At 41.6% G+C, this 17,950-nt stretch overlaps 2 protein-coding genes across 2 annotated transcripts; one reads left to right on the forward strand and one right to left on the reverse strand.

The window, feature by feature from the left end:
• Window positions 1–1,124: 1,124 nt before the first annotated feature.
• LOC306704764 (beta-galactosidase-1-like protein 2) lies at window positions 1,125–8,674 on the reverse strand (the record flags this gene model as incomplete). The annotated part of the gene is made up of 19 exons (XM_079171279.1): window positions 1,125–1,211; window positions 1,859–1,975; window positions 2,087–2,198; window positions 2,285–2,372; window positions 2,475–2,553; window positions 2,673–2,744; window positions 4,057–4,203; window positions 4,309–4,418; window positions 4,514–4,594; window positions 4,796–4,933; window positions 5,922–6,006; window positions 6,136–6,200; window positions 6,332–6,413; window positions 6,545–6,637; window positions 6,732–6,840; window positions 7,221–7,316; window positions 7,747–7,815; window positions 7,891–8,076; window positions 8,583–8,674. 19 exons carry the CDS (start codon window positions 8,672–8,674, stop codon window positions 1,125–1,127), a joined length of 1,908 nt encoding a protein of 635 aa, XP_079027405.1.
• Window positions 8,675–9,366: 692 nt separating this feature from the next.
• Window positions 9,367–17,650, forward strand: ei24 (EI24 autophagy associated transmembrane protein). The gene is made up of 11 exons (XM_079172309.1): window positions 9,367–9,472; window positions 10,591–10,727; window positions 12,237–12,382; window positions 12,962–13,022; window positions 13,294–13,360; window positions 13,431–13,555; window positions 14,320–14,439; window positions 14,888–14,999; window positions 15,089–15,200; window positions 16,007–16,081; window positions 16,184–17,650. Exons 2-11 carry the CDS (start codon window positions 10,686–10,688, stop codon window positions 16,344–16,346), a joined length of 1,023 nt encoding a protein of 340 aa, XP_079028435.1. The 5' UTR covers window positions 9,367–9,472; window positions 10,591–10,685; the 3' UTR covers window positions 16,347–17,650.
• Window positions 17,651–17,950: the final 300 nt, after the last annotated feature.

Consider the following 17,950-nt stretch of genomic DNA (forward strand, 5'->3'; position numbering starts at 1 on the left):
TTAGATAGCACCCTGAACCCAGCACTAATTAGGAGTCCTGTTACTCCCCAACACACATTCACACATGCTCAGCTGTCACACTGCACACAGTGAGCACACGGACACACACACATGCACTGAAAAGCACGGAGCAATGATTTATTACAGTATAACAGCAACGTCTTCTCTTACAGTCATTTACTCCAAGCTCTTGTTTATTCCTGACATGCTGTAACACTACTGAGGTCTACTCCTATTTGAAAAGAAGATTCATTATCCCTAGCGGCCTGTTCACCTCACAGTCATCTGCATATAAGCTAATTAATATCCCACTGAGTGAACTGATGGTTTCTCAGCAGAATTATTTATTGTTTCAGTGTAACCGGTACCATTCACTTGTTAGTCGTGAGCTATGCTTGTGCGAGTCAATGGGAGACGAAGCCATTACTCTAAAAATTTGATGTGCAGCCTTTCAAATAGCTGTATTACACAATCTAATTATTCCCACCATGGATGGGTGGCTCGCAAGTGACGATTTCATACCCCATTGACTTGCAGGGGCACTGCTTACAAACGCTAATGTTCTCAGACTCTGTGGCTGTTAGGAGTTTGGTCAGTTATCGATGTGTCAGGCATCCGAAACTTTCACTCAAAGATTGGGGTCTGATGTTGCTACAATGTTGCTTGTGTTTCATTTGAAAGCTGTTCACATCCCTCCTGCCTCAGCTCAGATTGTCCCATAAACCATTTTTTTTGTTTCACAGAAAATGTCATTAACTGCACTCTGCAGTATATTCACACAAGCAAAACAAATCTAACAGAAATATCAAATAAAAATGTATTGCCCTTTAAGTGGAAATCCACGGGTAAGAGGATATACTTGGACATTTTGCTCTATGTGTAAAGAGTCACTGTATCTCAAGGTACTGTATGTATATAGCTATAAACTGCTCCCATATAAACATGCCTTCTCTGATTTTATGTGTCTGTGTATACGTAGATGTTAAGGTATCATATCAGACAAGGGCCATGATGTAAATAATATTAATATCCCTGAGTTTGAAGGTTTGACCTGATGTAATAAGCACTTTGTCAAAAGACACATTTTACACAAAAAACAATGCCCATACACACAGGGATGACGATCATTGGATGTCGGCTGCCATGCCAAGATCAGGCGTATCCTCAAAGTGGACCTTGTAGTCACCCTCCTGCTCTTCAAACACAATGACCTTATTAATTTCAACAGGAAAAAAAAAGAAGGCAAAGAAGAAGAGAGTTAGCGCTTTGAGACTCGTCTCTTGCTGCATTTTAACACATTGTAAGTTAAATTTAAAATGAATCTTCCAAGTCCATCATAATGCAAGGGGAAAAAAAACAGAGTGCCTGGAGTGAAATAAGAAGATTGATACCACTCTCATGTCTGTTCTGAAGCTAGAGCCAGCAGCCAGTTAGGTTAGCTTAGCTTAGCATAAAGACTGGGTATAGGGGAAAATAGCCAGCTAGTTTGGCTCAGGTTAAAATAATCTCGCACCAGCATCTCTAAAGCTCTCTTATTAACATGTTATAAATCTTTGTTTAATCCGTACAAAAACCTCAACAATTTGTTGCGGTTTTGACCAACTATTTCTTAGAAGGGCGCAGTGACTACGGATGAGACATAACATGTTAATCAATGAGCTATAGAGGGGTTGTTAGGAAGTTTACATACCACACAGAGCAAAGTTAGCTGTTTCCCCCTGTTTCTAGTCTTTATGCTAAGCTAGGCTAACGGCAGCCGCGAGTGCACACATGAGAGTTGTAGCAATCGTCACATCTAACTCTCAGCAAGAAAATGTAATTATTCCTCTTACAAATGCTGGTTTGTGCACAGCTGTACCTGGTTCATTCCACTGTTGAGAAAGGGACCAGGGAGGTAGAGAGCCTGCTGGGGCCCAATTGACCAGTAGCGGCCCAGATTCAGCCCATTGATAAACACAACACCTTTCTCCCAGCCCTTTGGACCCAAAGATAATTTCATGGTTTCACAATGTATACGTGAAGTATTTTTCATAACGTGCAAAAAAAATGTACATAGCACAAAAACTACACGTTTCATTTCACTTACAAGCAGCTTCACAAACGTGTCACTCGGATACCCGTAGGCAAACAGCCTCCCCGTGAAAAATCCAGGGAAGCTGGGAGTGTCGGGGAGAGATTTCCAAGGTGCCTGATAAAGACTGAAATAAGGCAACCGCTTCAAACACACTATTACGGCATAATGAAAGTGATATGCAATGCTTTAGATTCAATAAATCGTACAAACCTATCAATAAAGCTTGGTTTCATATCCAGGCTGTATATTGTAAAATCACGCAAGGGAGTATTGTTTAATAAAATGTCTCCCACAAGGCCTGCAAGAACACAAATCAAAATTGGCTTATACGCTACCCACTGAGTGCTTGAGTGATTTAACAGCAGGCATAGCAATGAACTTCATATTCTCTGTCGATCACCTTTATGTTGTTTGTCAAGGTCCCTTCCCTGGTGAACTCGTCCACAGTTTTCCACCAATAAACTCAAGGTACGCCGTCCCTGTAGGGATTGATTGCTTTTATGTCTTTTGCAAGTCTTAACAGCCAACACTTCAGCATCCATCACGCCCGATAACTCTGAATGACGTTTATTGGACAATGTCCGACTTGATGTCATACCTTACCATCAGGAACCGCCAGCTCCAGGCTTCTGCGCTTGAAAAGGCCAATAAAGCTTCTGTCTACAAACACCTAGGAGGACAAATATCGCTGTCAAATAGGTAATATTATCTTACACAACACATAAACTCTGCTTCACTTGAATGAAATATCTCAAACGTGGCTTTTATTTTTGCCAGCTATCACCACAGTCATCACCCTAACTTCCATGTGCTGTATGTCCAGAAATGTGTACTTTGGGCATACTAACAACATGGAGTGACCACAAATAGCCCTGTCTGATATTAAAGGAATAGTTTAACAATTGTGAAATACAACTTTTCACTTTGAGAATGAGAAGATTGTTACCACTTTCACATCTATCAGACAGTTAGCTTAGCAAAAAGACTGGAACCGAGGGGAAACCGTTAGCCTGACTCTGTTCGATGGTAACAAAAGCTGCACTTCTAATGTTCACTAACAATCACATTATATCTTATATCTGAAGTCCTTGCTGATTTCTAACACTAACTTCAGGAAGTCACTGCACCTGATTGAGAAATTGTTTGACACATAATCTTCTGTAAACCACTAACTTAACACTCTTTTCTTTGGCGAGCTCTTTTCATGCTTGCAGTTTGTATGCTAAGCTAACCGGCTGCTGGCTACATATTTTGTGTACATACTGTGTATCGGCCTTAGAGAGATGTAGCGATTTATCGTCTAAATTGCGATAAAAAAGAATATTTCCCAAAATCTATTTTCGGTTTAGTTTCAGCAACTACAACCATATCAAGGATGATAATGTATGACATTATTTAACAAAGGCCAATCACATATTTACTGCATAAGGACAAGGGGGGTGAGCAGCCGGTTCTCATTCCCAGGATGTAACATACAGACACTTTGTCACGCCCCTCGGCGTCTGATACCAACACACAAGGCGCCCTGTTGCATTTGTATGACACGCACCAGGTTCCAGTAACAAGAATGAAAACGCATCCGCGTCATTTTTAGATGCTCAGAGAACACGCTCCAAGCGTGTGATGAAGTAATGTGATGAATACCGAAAAAAACTGTGGGTGGGAGGAGTCAAACAAACACAAGACATTCAACCAGGAGCCCAGTGTTCGTGTCCCTCAGAGTTGTTGAGTTATGTTGAAGTTACGTTAGTGATGTTTGTGCCGTGATTTCCGTACTTTTGTAAGGTTATCTAAGTTTTACTTAGTTTACGTACTTATTTAAAGCCCAACCTTGATGTTTTTCCTTAACCTAATTAAGTTGTTTTGTTGCCGAAACAAAGTGTTTTCGTTGACTTCACAGCCTTAACCCTGTGTTTGCTGCAACCGTGCGCTGGGCTACGTGATGGAGTGAGATCATGCCATCATGTACCATGAGGACTCACCAGAGCACGGTCTCGGACGTTGTCTCCAGACTTCAGTAATCCTCCACTGGTGATGGTAGCCTCATACAGCGTGTATCCATAGGACTGGCCGTTCCCGTTGTTCACAGGTAGATTCTCCATGCTTACTGGCTTGGGTGACTTAAATGGCTGTAGAAAACAAAAGAAAATGAATTGATCTACTGGATAGAAAAGCAAAATTTGCTTTGTTTTTTTTACACATATAGGCAACAGATAATCTTACATAAAACGTACTCCCTCAGTGAAGCTCAAAGCATCCCATAATGACAGGTGCTGGTACATGATAGCAGGTTCATAAGTCTCCCTGTAATGCAGGGTTGGCATGTCAGGGAAACTGCCTCCTCCTGCACAGAAAGGTCAAAGACAACATCAAGCATAGAGGTTAGTCACAGCATGTAACCACATACTTCATCCTCATTTCAATTTAGTGTTAACTTACTGTTGTATCGAGAAAGTAAATCCCTGAGGAGGTGGTACTTGGGAGTGTACTCCCCTGCCTCAGACAAGGGAGCATCATAATCTGAAAAGCATCATAGTGTGACATAGATTAACTATCATCTGCTGCCACCTGCTGGGTCTTAAACTCAATGCTGTTCTGTAGACAGCAAGGAGCATATTCTCCAGCTCTGACATGGCAGTGCTTCTTCATTATCATAAAAAAATAACATGTCAATTTGCATCAATCACACCGCTAGTTTGTTTGTGACACAGAGGAACCAACCGTAGCTGGGGACCAGCGCTTTGTAGGAAGGATCAGCGCGTGCTCCGCTCATGAAGCCAAAACTGGAGCCTCCGTGGAACATGTAGAGGTTGACAGACATGCCCCGCCTCAGAATCTCTCTCACGGTGGACACCATATCTGACAGAAAGTTCACACTGTTCAACAAATGTACTCCTTAAAAACATAAAGGTCCCTGCAACAGGGAAGTCATAATGTAGTCTTTAAATCAAGTCACTGACATCTTTTTTGTCTCTGCTGCGCTCTTATTCAGAGGCTGCAATAATTCAAAAGTAGGTCCCGACTGTCACGTTTGCATTTGCATTGATGGCACATAGCTGGCGTTCCTTATGCAAAAAGCTAAGTGGTAGGAAAATAAATATAATGCAAACTAGGGAATGAACTACAAAGCATTTGTTTACAAAGTGACTTGACGTTAATATTGATGGTATGTAAAACAAAAAATGTTATTTTATGAAGGGAGTCAGTGGCTTTCACAAAGGACAGAGAGTCACTTGTCGGTTTATGGGTGTGAGAAACCAAAGTTAGCATTTAAACTGAAAACCGCCTTACGTTAGGTGGTTCTGATTTGATGCAGAATTGGGTTTTACTGTCATGTGTTTTTCGAAGCTAAGACCAGTATTTCTAAAGTAAATCTGCAGATTTAAAAGTATTGTCAGTCAAAGAGCCACAAACAGCATTTGGACCTAGACGAACTCCACTAACCCCATTAATATAAAATCATTTCTGATCCAGAGTAAATGTGAAATGTGCTTGGCCACCTACACAACAGTAAGAAATATTGGGATACGCGACCAACTTTATATTAAGAAGCAGCACAAAATGAAACATACCAAAATAAATAACATTTCATTGCAGGTTTTCAGGCATTTTATTTAAACAACTGTGATGGGGGGGGACCTTCCACAGATCTAATACATGTATCCCAATATACTTTTAAAATATGTGTTATCTCATTAAAACCTTTAGGTTATAGTTGATGGTGAGAAAACAGGAAATGCGTGAAAAGAAAAAGGGGGAAGTCGTGCAACAACGGCACCAAAGCTAGAATAATTCAGAATAAGAGGTTAGCATCGACAGAAAGGTGACAAGGAGAAACCTTCCTTACCCTCTGGGGGAAGCACATGGTGGAGGTCGCCCCACACATCATACCAGCCGGTCCAGTAGTCCATCACCATGGTGGGGCCGTTGGGCTGACAGACAGCACAGAAAAGGGCCACACCATCAGCTCACACAGCTCACTGTCCAGTGTTTCATTGCCTGTCTACGTGACGTCGTTCAGTGCCAGATGGTGAAACGGTTTGGAGAGGTAAGATACACACCTGGATAGCGTTCAGATCCTGGATGTCCCTCTGATTCAGCTTCTGCAGCTTCACTGATCTGATGGCTACAAGATGGGGGATCACAAGGTAAGCTGTACCTATGTGTGTGTGTGTGTGTGTGTGTGTGTGTGTGTGTGTGTGTGTGTGTGTGTGTGTGTGTGTGTGTGTATGTGCGTGCACTAATAAAAGACTGTACCTCCGTCCACACCCCCAGACTTTAATGTGTTGTGGTAATCTGATGTGAGCAGGAGCTCGCTGATCCCTTTGGACTGTAAGGCCTTTGAAAATAAAACAGAACGGGAGCTATGAACGTCATCCAATTGACCTATTCTATCAATCTCTTTTGATACATATGTGTTTTTATTTCAGTTTAAGATGGCATTTTAATCAAGCAAGCCTATTACATCACCTCTTTAATGAAAAGCATGTAGCTTTCATCCTTTGCAAAGGATCCATACTCGTTTTCAACCTGCACTGCAATGATGGGACCTCCTTTCTTGAACTAAAAAACATAAACAAACATATATTTCAAGTGACGTGAAACAACCTGGAGCTGCAACAGACTTGTTTTTAGCTTTGGTAACAAATAAAGCGACCTGCAGTGGAACCACTTTTGGTATAAGTTTGTCAAAAAAAGTATTGACGGCCTGAGTAAAGCCTGGGTGAGTCGTCCTCAGCCTCATGCTGCCGTCACGGAGGAGCCAGCTGCAACGAGACAGAAAAAAACAAGATGTCACAGAGTTGTGAGTACAACAGAGGCACAGTTCTGGACACAGATGCACACACTGGGTGAGTCTTCCCTTACAGCAACATGTGACCTTTTTTTTAAACCTGATTGCACTCAACAAAAAGTGGAACTTTGTGGCTCAGATCAAGTTGCTTTTGTGCTGTTGAGTTAAAGTCACTTACAAATGTAATTTCATTTATTCAGGGTCAAAATAGTGAGAGCTAGTTAAACAAAGAATTGGACAGGCTTTGGGGTTTAAATCCACTTCCTACTTCAATACAAACACATAAACTCTGGGTTTCTATACGCAATAATGTTAACATTTTTATTCCAATAATTATAAGAATACTAGCACTACCTTGGCAGTCCTCCCAGGTCCAGCTCAGAGGAAATGTAGGGCCCTGGACGCAAAATCACCCACAATCCCAATTCAGCAGCAAGGTTGATATAAGCTCTGAAACCCAGACGGAGAAAACAATGAAAAAGCATTTTTTTCTATCCGTGCAAACGCAAAGTTTAGACCCCCAAGCGAGGCCGCGTATCTCGTTGTTTGAGGAGTGTGAGACGTGCTTGGCAACAACGGTCACACTCCCTCCTCACTTATCACCGACTGTGTCATTAATTGCTTGATAAGCTGCTGTTGTTGGGGAGATGCTGCCGTTGTCAGGTGGGACCTCTCGGCCTCCGGCTTCTCCCTAGAGCACCGGGGCTTAGATGATGAGAGGGAGAGGAGAGTATTCCAAAACACACCCTTAGAGCAGGTAATATTGTAGCATATTACACAGCTAGCGAGGTGGTGCAAGGTGTTTTCATTCTTATTTTGGATGTGTGTCGGTTGCGTATTTGGTGTAGTGCCACAAACAATCATGAGTACCACTCCTTACACTAAATCCAGCTGTGAGTGGAAGTTGAACACCGCTCTCTCTGGCTGGTGCAGACTCCACGGCACGTACCTGCAAGGATGCAGGATGTTAACATTCAAGCCAATCTTGGGAGACAAAACACATCCACGGTAGTTTTTCCCGTACGTTGAGAGCGTGTTGATGCCACAGGCCTTCATCTTCATCAGGCGGTCCCTCCAGTAGGCCCTGGGCACGCGGAAGTAGTGGACGGATCCCCCGAGGACGCGGAAGGGCTCTCCCTCCAGGGTGAACTGGGACGAGTTGGCGCTCAGGCCCACCTTCCTGCTCATCCTCCGTCCCCCCGCCGGCATGCTTGGAAGAGGAGTTCAATTGTGTCACACTCACATAACACAGCACACAGGCTATTGTGCCTGAATAGACCACATGACATGCTCAATGGGAATTTGCAGGCGTCTCTTCGTTGGCAAACACAGCAGGAACATATTTGAGTTTAGAGGCAAGATGCACTTCAACAGATTTAGTTTAGTACTCCATATTAACCTTTTCAAATGTTACATATACTTTTTCACTCTATGTTTTTCTATAGCATCTTTTATGCTACAGTTAAGAGTCTACATTTCCCCCCCAGAGAAACACATTCTATGAACAATAGTGATACTGTATTATGAGTACAGTACACTTCATATTAGCTTTACCTAATATCATCAGATCATTATAATATACCAATATAACAATGTATACGACACAGTGTCTGTGCACACAGACTTGCAGCATTTCTATCTTAGCGAATCATTCATTCACTTTCGACCAATGAGTTGCTCTAACTGAATCAATTTAACATTAACAACTTTACTTACCCGAAATATCTGTACACGATGAAGCCAACAATGCACAGGCAGATAAGTGCATATTTCCTTTTATGAGCATTTCTTATCGTCAAGACAACCATCGGTGCATGAGCAGATCTTCTCCTGTAACACAGGCAGCAGTGGAGTTAACTTCACAGCAGCATCTGAGCACAGATGAGCGCATGATGCTGGTTTGAACAGCGCACCGCCTGGTGGGAGTGTCCCTTGTGCGAAGCCATGGAAATCGAACACACCTCTTAATATAGCAGGAGTGTGTGTTACCTTTTGGTTCGTAAAATGTATAGGTGAGGATGACGAAATAGTTCATCCAATAGAATTATTTTCTTGACAGAAATATTGGTTTAAAAATACATAACTTTTAAACTTAAAAGGTTTATAGGTTAGAAAATAATGTCTATTATTTTTTATTATATTGGGCCATCGAAGTATGAACCTATTTGAAAACATTTTGTATAGACTATCTACATATCTTGAGTTTACAATAGGGGATGTTTAACATCAGAAATGGCAACTAGATTTATGGTGGTGCATAAGAAATGCAGTATCACTTAAGGTTTGATTATATATTATATTCTCAACTGAAGGCATATTCAATAATATTAAAAATAATACACACATAGGGCGTACACAAACATTTCAAATCATTTCTGCAATACACTAGTTACCTGTTTGTTACTGTAGGTAAATGAGACGTTCTATTGGTCTCCCTTCGTCCTCCAATAACAAGGACTACAATTCCCATGTTCCTTAGAAGTCGGAGCTTGCGCAATATGTTTTGCACGGCCCTGGCCGCTGGTAGTGTCTGTTGTTGTTGTCACGTTAAGGGGGCAAAAGAAAGAATTAACGAAGTTAACATAACCCCGGGCCTGTTGCATGAGGTAAGGACGATACTGCGGTGAACCGTGTTCTCTGTCTGACTTTACACGCTTGTTGAGGTGTTGTCCTGATGAAAAACACCACAGTTAAATTAGTTGTTGAGCGTTAATAGTTAGGTTAGCTAGCAACACAGAAAGACAAGCTAGCAGAGCACTAAACAAACCAACGAAAGTCAAACGATTATGAGACCAGAGACAGCATGCTCAGCAGACTAGCTACATAACGAGTGTCTTCACATGTAAAAGTGTCGTGAATTTTCTGGCAATAACGAGCCGTTTAACGTTGACTGTTCGCTACCACCTTCCTTGGGCTAACGTTAACCCCCTGAGCTTGCTAACGGGCTAACTTACACAAATAGTGACGTTATTGTTAGAGAAACAGGCTGAATTAACGTTTTCACCGCCACCTTGTTATAACACGTGTATAATCGACCGAGACCCAGTCCGTTTGAGAATGAAAGAGGTGACGTTGTTGTTGTATAACGTTACCAAGCAGACACATCAATGGGTGTATTAAACAAGCAACGGACAAAAGCAGCATTTATTAAGTAAATATTAGTTATGAATTCCTGATTTCAGTTAGGATAGTCAATAACCTCAGATCCTGTTCGACCCCCCCCCCCCCTCTCTTTTTATAACACATTATTAATGAAGTTGGACACTAGTTTGTTTTCTGTTGTTCCTTGTGTGATCTCCATTAAACTGCACTTAAAGGACCCCAACAATATTTCGTGGCATCATAGTATTGTGTCCAGGACAAAGAAAATACTTTTTAGAGAGATGTGTCACACCCAGGAGGATTTTTGTAGTTATTCTTTGAAGTAAAATAATAACTATGTAATACTAGAAGCTTTGATTTTCATGTATGCATGAAAAACTACCACATTTAGAAATGCCAAGATCGCTAAGTTAAAAGGACGAGTCATTATTTAGCATGACTGAGCTGAATTCTACTAATGATATTGGATAAAGCTGACATGGGTGGGGAAGTTAAGTGAACAAAATGGTATCTCCCAGCATACCAAAGTGAGTCTTGTGCTGGTTAGATCTGCATTGTAAAGGTTATTGTTCATTTCTAGCTCCTGCCCTCACTTTAATCCCTTGGTTCTGGGTTGTGGCAGGTTACTGGGTGAGCCCCTCCCTGCCATGCGCGCTGACCACCAGGTCGCCAGCCCCCCCTCCTTCTGCAGTTGATGGATCTGCAGCTGGTCCAGAGATGACAGACAGCGTCAGGGCCTTCCTCCGCAATGTTGCGACGGTCAGCACACAGACACACACACACACACACACACACACACACACACACACACACACACACACACACACACACACACAGAGTGTACATGAGCTATGACACGACGCACAAGGGTGTAGTTCATTGACAGTGAAACAGATCCATGAATTCAAAATTCTGTGTTATGTTAAAATAGCAGAGACATACACTCAATGGCCACTTTATTAGGTACACCTATATCGAAAGGTGTTTTATTATATTTTGCAACCTTCATGTATGTGAATGGGGTGGACACAATGTTACAGATCCCTTTGAATATAGTTCAGGACAGCACAACACCAGTAATAAACATCACATTTCTGACAGTGTCAACAAAAACTGAACATGGTTGAGCTTCATGAAAATTGAAGGCAGGTATGTGGAGTCTAATTGCATTAGACTGTACAGGTATACCTAATAAAGTAAGTAGTGAGTGTAGTCTGTTTGTAGGACATGTATCCACTGACAAATCTAACTCAGAAAGATGCTGGAAAATGATGTATTCTGTGTTTTTTAATATATTGTTCCAAAAACATTTAATCCTCATGCAGTCCAACAACACAGGTGGCATATGTCCACATTTAAAGGGGGTGAACACAACTAAAGCAACATTATAAATCCGTTTTATACAATAACCCTGATGTAAATGCTACCCCGATGAAGACTATCATGTCATATATTTGTTGTGGAATCCACAGAGATTATCTTGTTATCCCATGAATGTGTCCTTCTGCTACCTGCCTATAGCAGAATAGACTTTGTGGAGCCATCATATGTTGTGTTCAATATTAAATAAATAAAGAAGACGTAATGAAATACATTATCATAAAGGTAACTAACCTAAGTAATCCAGTTCAACAGTAGCTGCTGCTGCTAAAACATGTCATTTCAACCAAGCTCACAGCTATAGCCAGCTAGGTGAGATGACGCCCAGCCTTGTCAAGCTAAATCAATAAGAACAGATGTTAGTTTCTGCCTCTGTTTGCTAAACGGGCAGCAGTTGGTGAGCTAGTTGCTTAAGAGGCCAGGGATTGGCTGAAAGGTGAGAGGGCGGTGACAACACCACTGTCATGAAAAGTGTGAAATAAAGAGTGACCCTGAGAAATAGTTTTATTGGGGGAAATACCATGATGAAATAAAACCAGCATTTTGTCCTGTTAAAGCATAAATAACATTTCATAACAATAAAAAGAGTTGAATCTCAATAATCTCTTCAATTATTGATGTCGACCTGTCGTGAAATCTTTCTGACCCTAAAATACATTCAGTTATAACTAGTCATCTGCAGACAGCAGAACATATGTGTGGTTTTAATAGCACTAAGTAAGAAAGCAATATAATTCTGGGTCAATTCATGACATAAAACATCCTCGAAACCAAGTTTTAAAATATTGTCAATAGGAGACATTGCAAAGCTCCATCATCACAGTGGCCATTTGTACAAGTTAGAAACAATCACTGTATGTGTATTCTCTCTCGCTCTGGCTTCTGCAGGGGATCAAGGACTCCATATTGGGGATTGGAACAATCTCCAAGCTGGATGCCCGCATCCAGCAGAAAAGGGAAGAGCAGCGGAGGAGAAGGGCCAGCGGGGCCCTGGCACAGAGACGGGCACAGAGTGAGGAGCGCAAACCAGACAAGTAGGCCAAAGAAGAAGCTGCACATTCTGGTTGCACTGCTACTGATTTCCTTCCTCGGCCAGAGTCAGATATGCTCATAGATATTGTTTTATGTGTCTGCGTACAGCATTGCTGTTTGTGGGATTTAAAGCAGCTCTTCTAAAAACGTTGGAAAGTTGCAACTCCTCCTGACATGATAATCTCAGGAGCACTTCCTGTATGCGGTTACTACTAGTTCCACCAGTCAAATGGCATATTTATCTTGAGACAAGAGGTTTTTCTGGCATTCCTCGCTAAAGAGCAGGAGTTTACACGGCTTGAAAGTAAGCGCTGAACTCAGGTCAACGTGGCTCTTTGCACGCAAAAACAAGAAGGGGTTGGAATTTTCTCTGTATGCTCATGTCACTGTTTATAATGAAAATGTGTAAATACAACATGTTGTTCAATTGAAGTTGATCAAATTCCACTGTTCCAAATACCTTCAGTCTGCAAACGGAGACGTGTTTACAGCATCCGTTAAGGGAGAAAAGTAAAACCAAACTACACATATAATATTCAACAGTGATGCACGTTGATGTTATTTTATATTTTCTCTTTCAGTGACCCCAAAGTAGCCAGCAGGATTTTTCAGTGCTGTGCCTGGAATGGAGGAGTGTTCTGGGTGAGATATTGAACTTACTGTTACAGTACATCCTCGTCTCACGCACTACTGACAACATTACAACGTGCAACATGTCCCCAACTTATCTTTTAACTTCTGTAAACTTAGAACTAAAGTCCCCCGTGTAAATGTCAGCTGAAGATAACCAACTCGGCTACACCCATGTTGTGTGTTAAAATGACTCTTCCTTATTGTTTGGGTGCTCTCTGCAGCCCCCCCTCCAAAACAATCTTAAAATGTCAACCCTGTTGTGTGTCATTTCTCTCTCCAGCTCAGTCTGTTTCTCTTCTACCGGGTGTTTATCCCACTGCTGCAGACTCTCACAGCAAAAATCATCGGTATGTATGGCTGCTAGTGAATCTGGCTCTCGGTAGGAACCAGTCAGTCAACAGTCTGTTTTCGCTCCAGGTGACCCCTCCCTCCATGGCAGTGTGTGGTCCTGGTTAGAGTTCATCCTGACCTCCGTCTTCAGCGCTCTCTGGGTTCTCCCTCTGTTCGTCCTCAGCAAGATAGTCAACGCCATCTGGTTCCAGGTCAGTCCCTGCTGCTTCGCTAGGCTGTAATGATGTGATCTACGCATAGATTCCATCACATAGTCTGACACGCCATATCCACAAAGTTGCATCCTATAACATGCTGTTATTGTCACCGGATTGTGAGTTTTTGGAATAGAGTAGAAGCAAAGTGGAAGTCCTCCTTCCAAGGTGCATGGAGAAGAGAAGAAGTCTGAAGAGGTCAAAACTCAACTACAACTGTTGCCGGGGTTTCGACCTCTCTTTGGTTGCAGTAAAACACAGCTTACCTTACAAATGGGCCGTATTATCAAAATTGCTGGGATTCATAAAACCAGCTCTGCCTTTCCCATACTTTGTGAGCAAGTCCATTCTTCCTGTGATATTTCCAAACTGATCCTTTATCAACAATAAACAAAAAAACAGAAATATCCTCTTGCCATAGATCTAGGTTTTCAGAGATGAGAGGAGTCACACCATTAAACTGGAGCCCTGTGACTCACAATAAACACCTTTCAGCTGCTGGAAATGTGATGAAAACAAGGTATGAGACAATGAGGCATCACTGGAGCTTATTTTTTATATGACACAACAAGGCATACACAGTCTTTGAATTGGCCTGAAACTCAAGCTGACGCAGGTTGTTGGAAAACGTAAGTTAACGTAGTAAATGGAACATATGTGAGAGGACTGCGTCCCAAATCTTGATGTTTATAACGCTGCGTTTTGTTTCATATGCTTTGTTGACACAGGTGTAGATATCAGGCTGTTGTTCTCTCTTGCAGGATATAGCCGACTTAGCATTTGAAGTGTCTGGATGTAAAGCGCAGCCGTTCCCCAGCGTCAGTAAGATCATCGCAGACATGCTCTTCAACCTTCTTCTCCAGGCACTCTTCCTCATTCAGGTACATGTTATGTAGACTGATACTTTGGTTTGTCTTCCTTTTAAAAATAACGTCCCCGTTGGTGCTTCTCTGTTCATCAGCGCTATAAAATCACACCATAGTGCATTCACCCACAACTTCTGCATCTGATGCTCTCCAGTCGTCTCACAGTGTTGGAGTTGAGTTTTGGGAGTAAAGTTGTTGTCACTTTAGGCTCAGATTCACCAAATGTTGGCTCAGTGTGCAATTGTTATCGCTTTTGTGACCGACAAAGTCATGCCGTTCATGAACCAGAGTTCTCCAGCATGTCAGGCAAACGATTCCAAACCACATTTTGCACCACAACTGATCTGGATTCATTCCTAACAAATAGTACAAAAATCTAAATCTCTACTCTCTAAGCTAAAGCATGAACATGTCTCTCCTCCTGGTGAATGTCATTGTGTTGTGTGTTCTCATGGTCCTCTAGGGCATGATTGTTAGCCTCTTCCCCATCGATGCCATTGGACAGATGGTTAGCCTCCTCCACATGTCGCTGCTCTACTCCCTGTACTGCTTTGAGTATCGCTGGTTCAACCACGGTGAGATACTCACAGTCCATTCTACACCCAGATCATCTCCATCGAATGGAGAGCTCAAAGAAAACTGAGACCGTTATTGTTTGTTTAAGGCATTGAGATGCACCAACGGCTGTCCAATATCGAGAGGAACTGGCCCTATTACTTTGGCTTTGGGTTGCCCATGGCTCTGCTGACCGCCCTGCCCTCCTCATACATCATCAGGTAAGACTCAGTGGAGGCCTGACTGCTTTCCCCTCATACAGTTCCTTCTGACAAGATCAATTTCATATTTTGAAGTTTCTTAAAAACAAAGAATACAGTCCAAAGCTCATTTATTTTTGAGAAAACACAAGATGAAATGCAGAGGATGCAAGAATGAGACTGTATAAAACACAATATAAACTCTCTACCTTTACTATGTATATTTCTGTTTCTAAATGTATCAGTACTGTCAACCTAATTATTTGAATTACTGAAAGGATCCTGTTCATTTCATTTGATCTCTGAACTTATTATTGTTTAATTTTGTCCAATGGTTTTGTGAGGTTCTATTGTCATGTCATCATAGTGTTGGGTTTGTTATGTGTATTATTTAGCCTTTATAATAATAAAATAACCCAAATGTTAATTGATTATGAAGATAATCATTAGGTTTGTGATTGTGTATGATGGGTCCATTCTCCAGCTCTCCTACAGATGTTTTAACACATCACCATCATAGAAACAGTTCTCTGGTTACTTTATGATCTACTGTACTTTTTTTAACTCTTGAAAACTCTAAAATATGTTTAGCATAATTCATCAAGATGTGGCCATGAATATTTCGACAGACCTAGAAATTGCATTTTTTGTGAACTTATTTTTTGTTCAATATTCCTATGCAGTTTTTATGTCTGTGCCTTCAGTCACAAGACGAATAATGAGGGAGAGGCAATTTTCCTAATTTGGAAGTTCATTCTTGACCATTGGGAACAGAATACATAACAAAATACTGTATGCAATGTTTATGTTCTTTATTCTCTCCCTAGTGGCTGCTTGTTCTCCATCCTCTTCCCTCTATTCATCATCAGCGCTAATGAGGCCAAGACGCCATCAAAGCTGTAGTGAGTGGGAAATAAAGACAATTTTCCTTTTTATAAAAAAATAAAAAGTTTCTTGTCATGCATGAGCCACTGATCACATTATGGGTTTTCCCACTCTTTCAGCCACTTCCAGCTACGTCTCTTCTCCCTGGTCGTTCTGATCAGCAACAAGCTTTTCCACAAGACGGTGCACCTGCAGTCCTCCCTGACATCGTCCACCTCCTCAGAGAGGCTGTCATCCCCCCACACCTCACCGACCCGCCAGAGACCTCTCCCCACCCAATGATGGATCCACTTGAAGGAGATAGGAAAAGCCCCGTGTGTGAAAGCAGTGTGAAAAAAGTGATTCTTCCAGGTGGATTTCCTTAATTGAAGATATGTGGTGTAGGACAAAGGGTTTACATGTTTTTTTGTATCTAATCTCTATCCCTTTGGGTATTCGTTTGCAGAGCCCACCAGACACATTTTCAGCGTGACACAAAAAATCGACTGCCCCGTGCCTCACACTCAAAACACATTATAGACTCCGCTCTTGACTTGTTTTCTCTTTTGAATTTTCTGTCATTGTTTTTTTTTTGTTTTTTTTTTGTATAATGTGCCATTTGAGTGACTCTCCGTTAGTAAATTACAGCACAAGAAATCGTTTAGTTTTAATATGTTTGAGCAAACGTGTGAGGAAAGGACTTTTTTAACTGAAGGGGCTTGTTTGTATTCAGAAGCAAAGCACAGTCTTGTTGTACCCACAGTACATGTGTGCGTCATGTTGCAAGTCACATTCCTTCCTCGCAGGTTGAATGTTTAGTTGCACATGCTTTTATGTCAAATGATGGTGTCCTCGCTGTTCCAGAAATACTCTTGTAAAGTAAAAAAAAAGGCTTTTTTATCCTGTAAGAGCTTTTGTTTTTAGTAGAATTTACAAACCAGTTCAGGAGCTGCTATAAGAAAGGATTGGTGACCTTAGTCATGGAAACCAAGTAACAAAGTCACTCTTGTTGTGTGTTGACTGACGGTTAACTTGGTGTCTCATCACAAATTGAATCTCTACCGTCCGATGAGATGTGCATGTTGCAAATCACGAGGTGACGCCAGCAAAGGAAAAGCTGCCAGAGCGTTTTCAGTCTGTGAGTCGAGTGGGTGATAGGAGAGATGACACTGCCAAACTGTTGCTTCTATGTTCTGTTTATTTCACTTCAACCACTACAATGCTAAGCTCTGTAATAATGGAAGGATAGTTAACCTCTTTTTATCTTAACAAATGGGTGATCAGCCTTGACCCGCTTGCTCATAGTTTCCCCCCTAGAGAGCTGAAGCAAATATAATCGGTCCCTACGGATCATCGGGCTGTTCGATTTCTGTGCTGTACATAATATTAATACACCCCGAATGTTCAACCAGAAGCCCACCACCACGCAGCCACTCAGTCACCGAGCTTTCTCTCACTCATCACAGCTCATGGCCATGGGGAGGGGCCATGATTTTTGAAAAACGATGTGCAATTATTGTAAGAAGAGCATAGTGTTTGTGCAGACTGATGTATGTGAGTGAGGTTTTGTAAAAGTAATACGTCTAATTTCAATAAAATTGGTCAGTATTCAATATTTTGATCACTCTTTTTGGGGCTTTTGATACCATGGTGAGGAGTAGACAGGACATTCAAACTCAACAGTGAAAAGATGAGGTGGAAGGTGGGACAGTTTGGGGGGGGGGGGGGGGGGGGCAGTTAGAGTTGGTTTGAGATCTCACCAAAGTTAGTACTCACACTGAAAAGCTATTAATAAACATAAAGTATTGTAATGTTTTAAATGCAGAGGAAAGTACATGTTGTTTTCCACTAATTTTAAATAAATGTGTGCCATTCAGTATAGTAATGGAGCAGGGTGAAAATATGCA

Source organism: Pholis gunnellus (genome assembly GCF_910591455.1).
Source record: "Pholis gunnellus genome assembly, chromosome: 13".
NCBI classification, from domain to species: domain Eukaryota; kingdom Metazoa; phylum Chordata; class Actinopteri; order Perciformes; family Pholidae; genus Pholis; species Pholis gunnellus.

Excerpts from the sequence above, each read along its gene's own strand:
- ei24 (XM_079172309.1), top strand. The coding sequence starts at position 10,686 with ATGACAGACAGCGTCAGGGCCTTCCTCCGCAATGTTGCGACG. Across the intron at positions 12,383-12,961 it reads GAGGAGCGCAAACCAGACAA|TGACCCCAAAGTAGCCAGCA; the intron begins GTAGGCCAAAGA and ends TTTCTCTTTCAG. Across the intron at positions 15,201-16,006 it reads CCCTCCTCATACATCATCAG|TGGCTGCTTGTTCTCCATCC; the intron begins GTAAGACTCAGT and ends TTCTCTCCCTAG.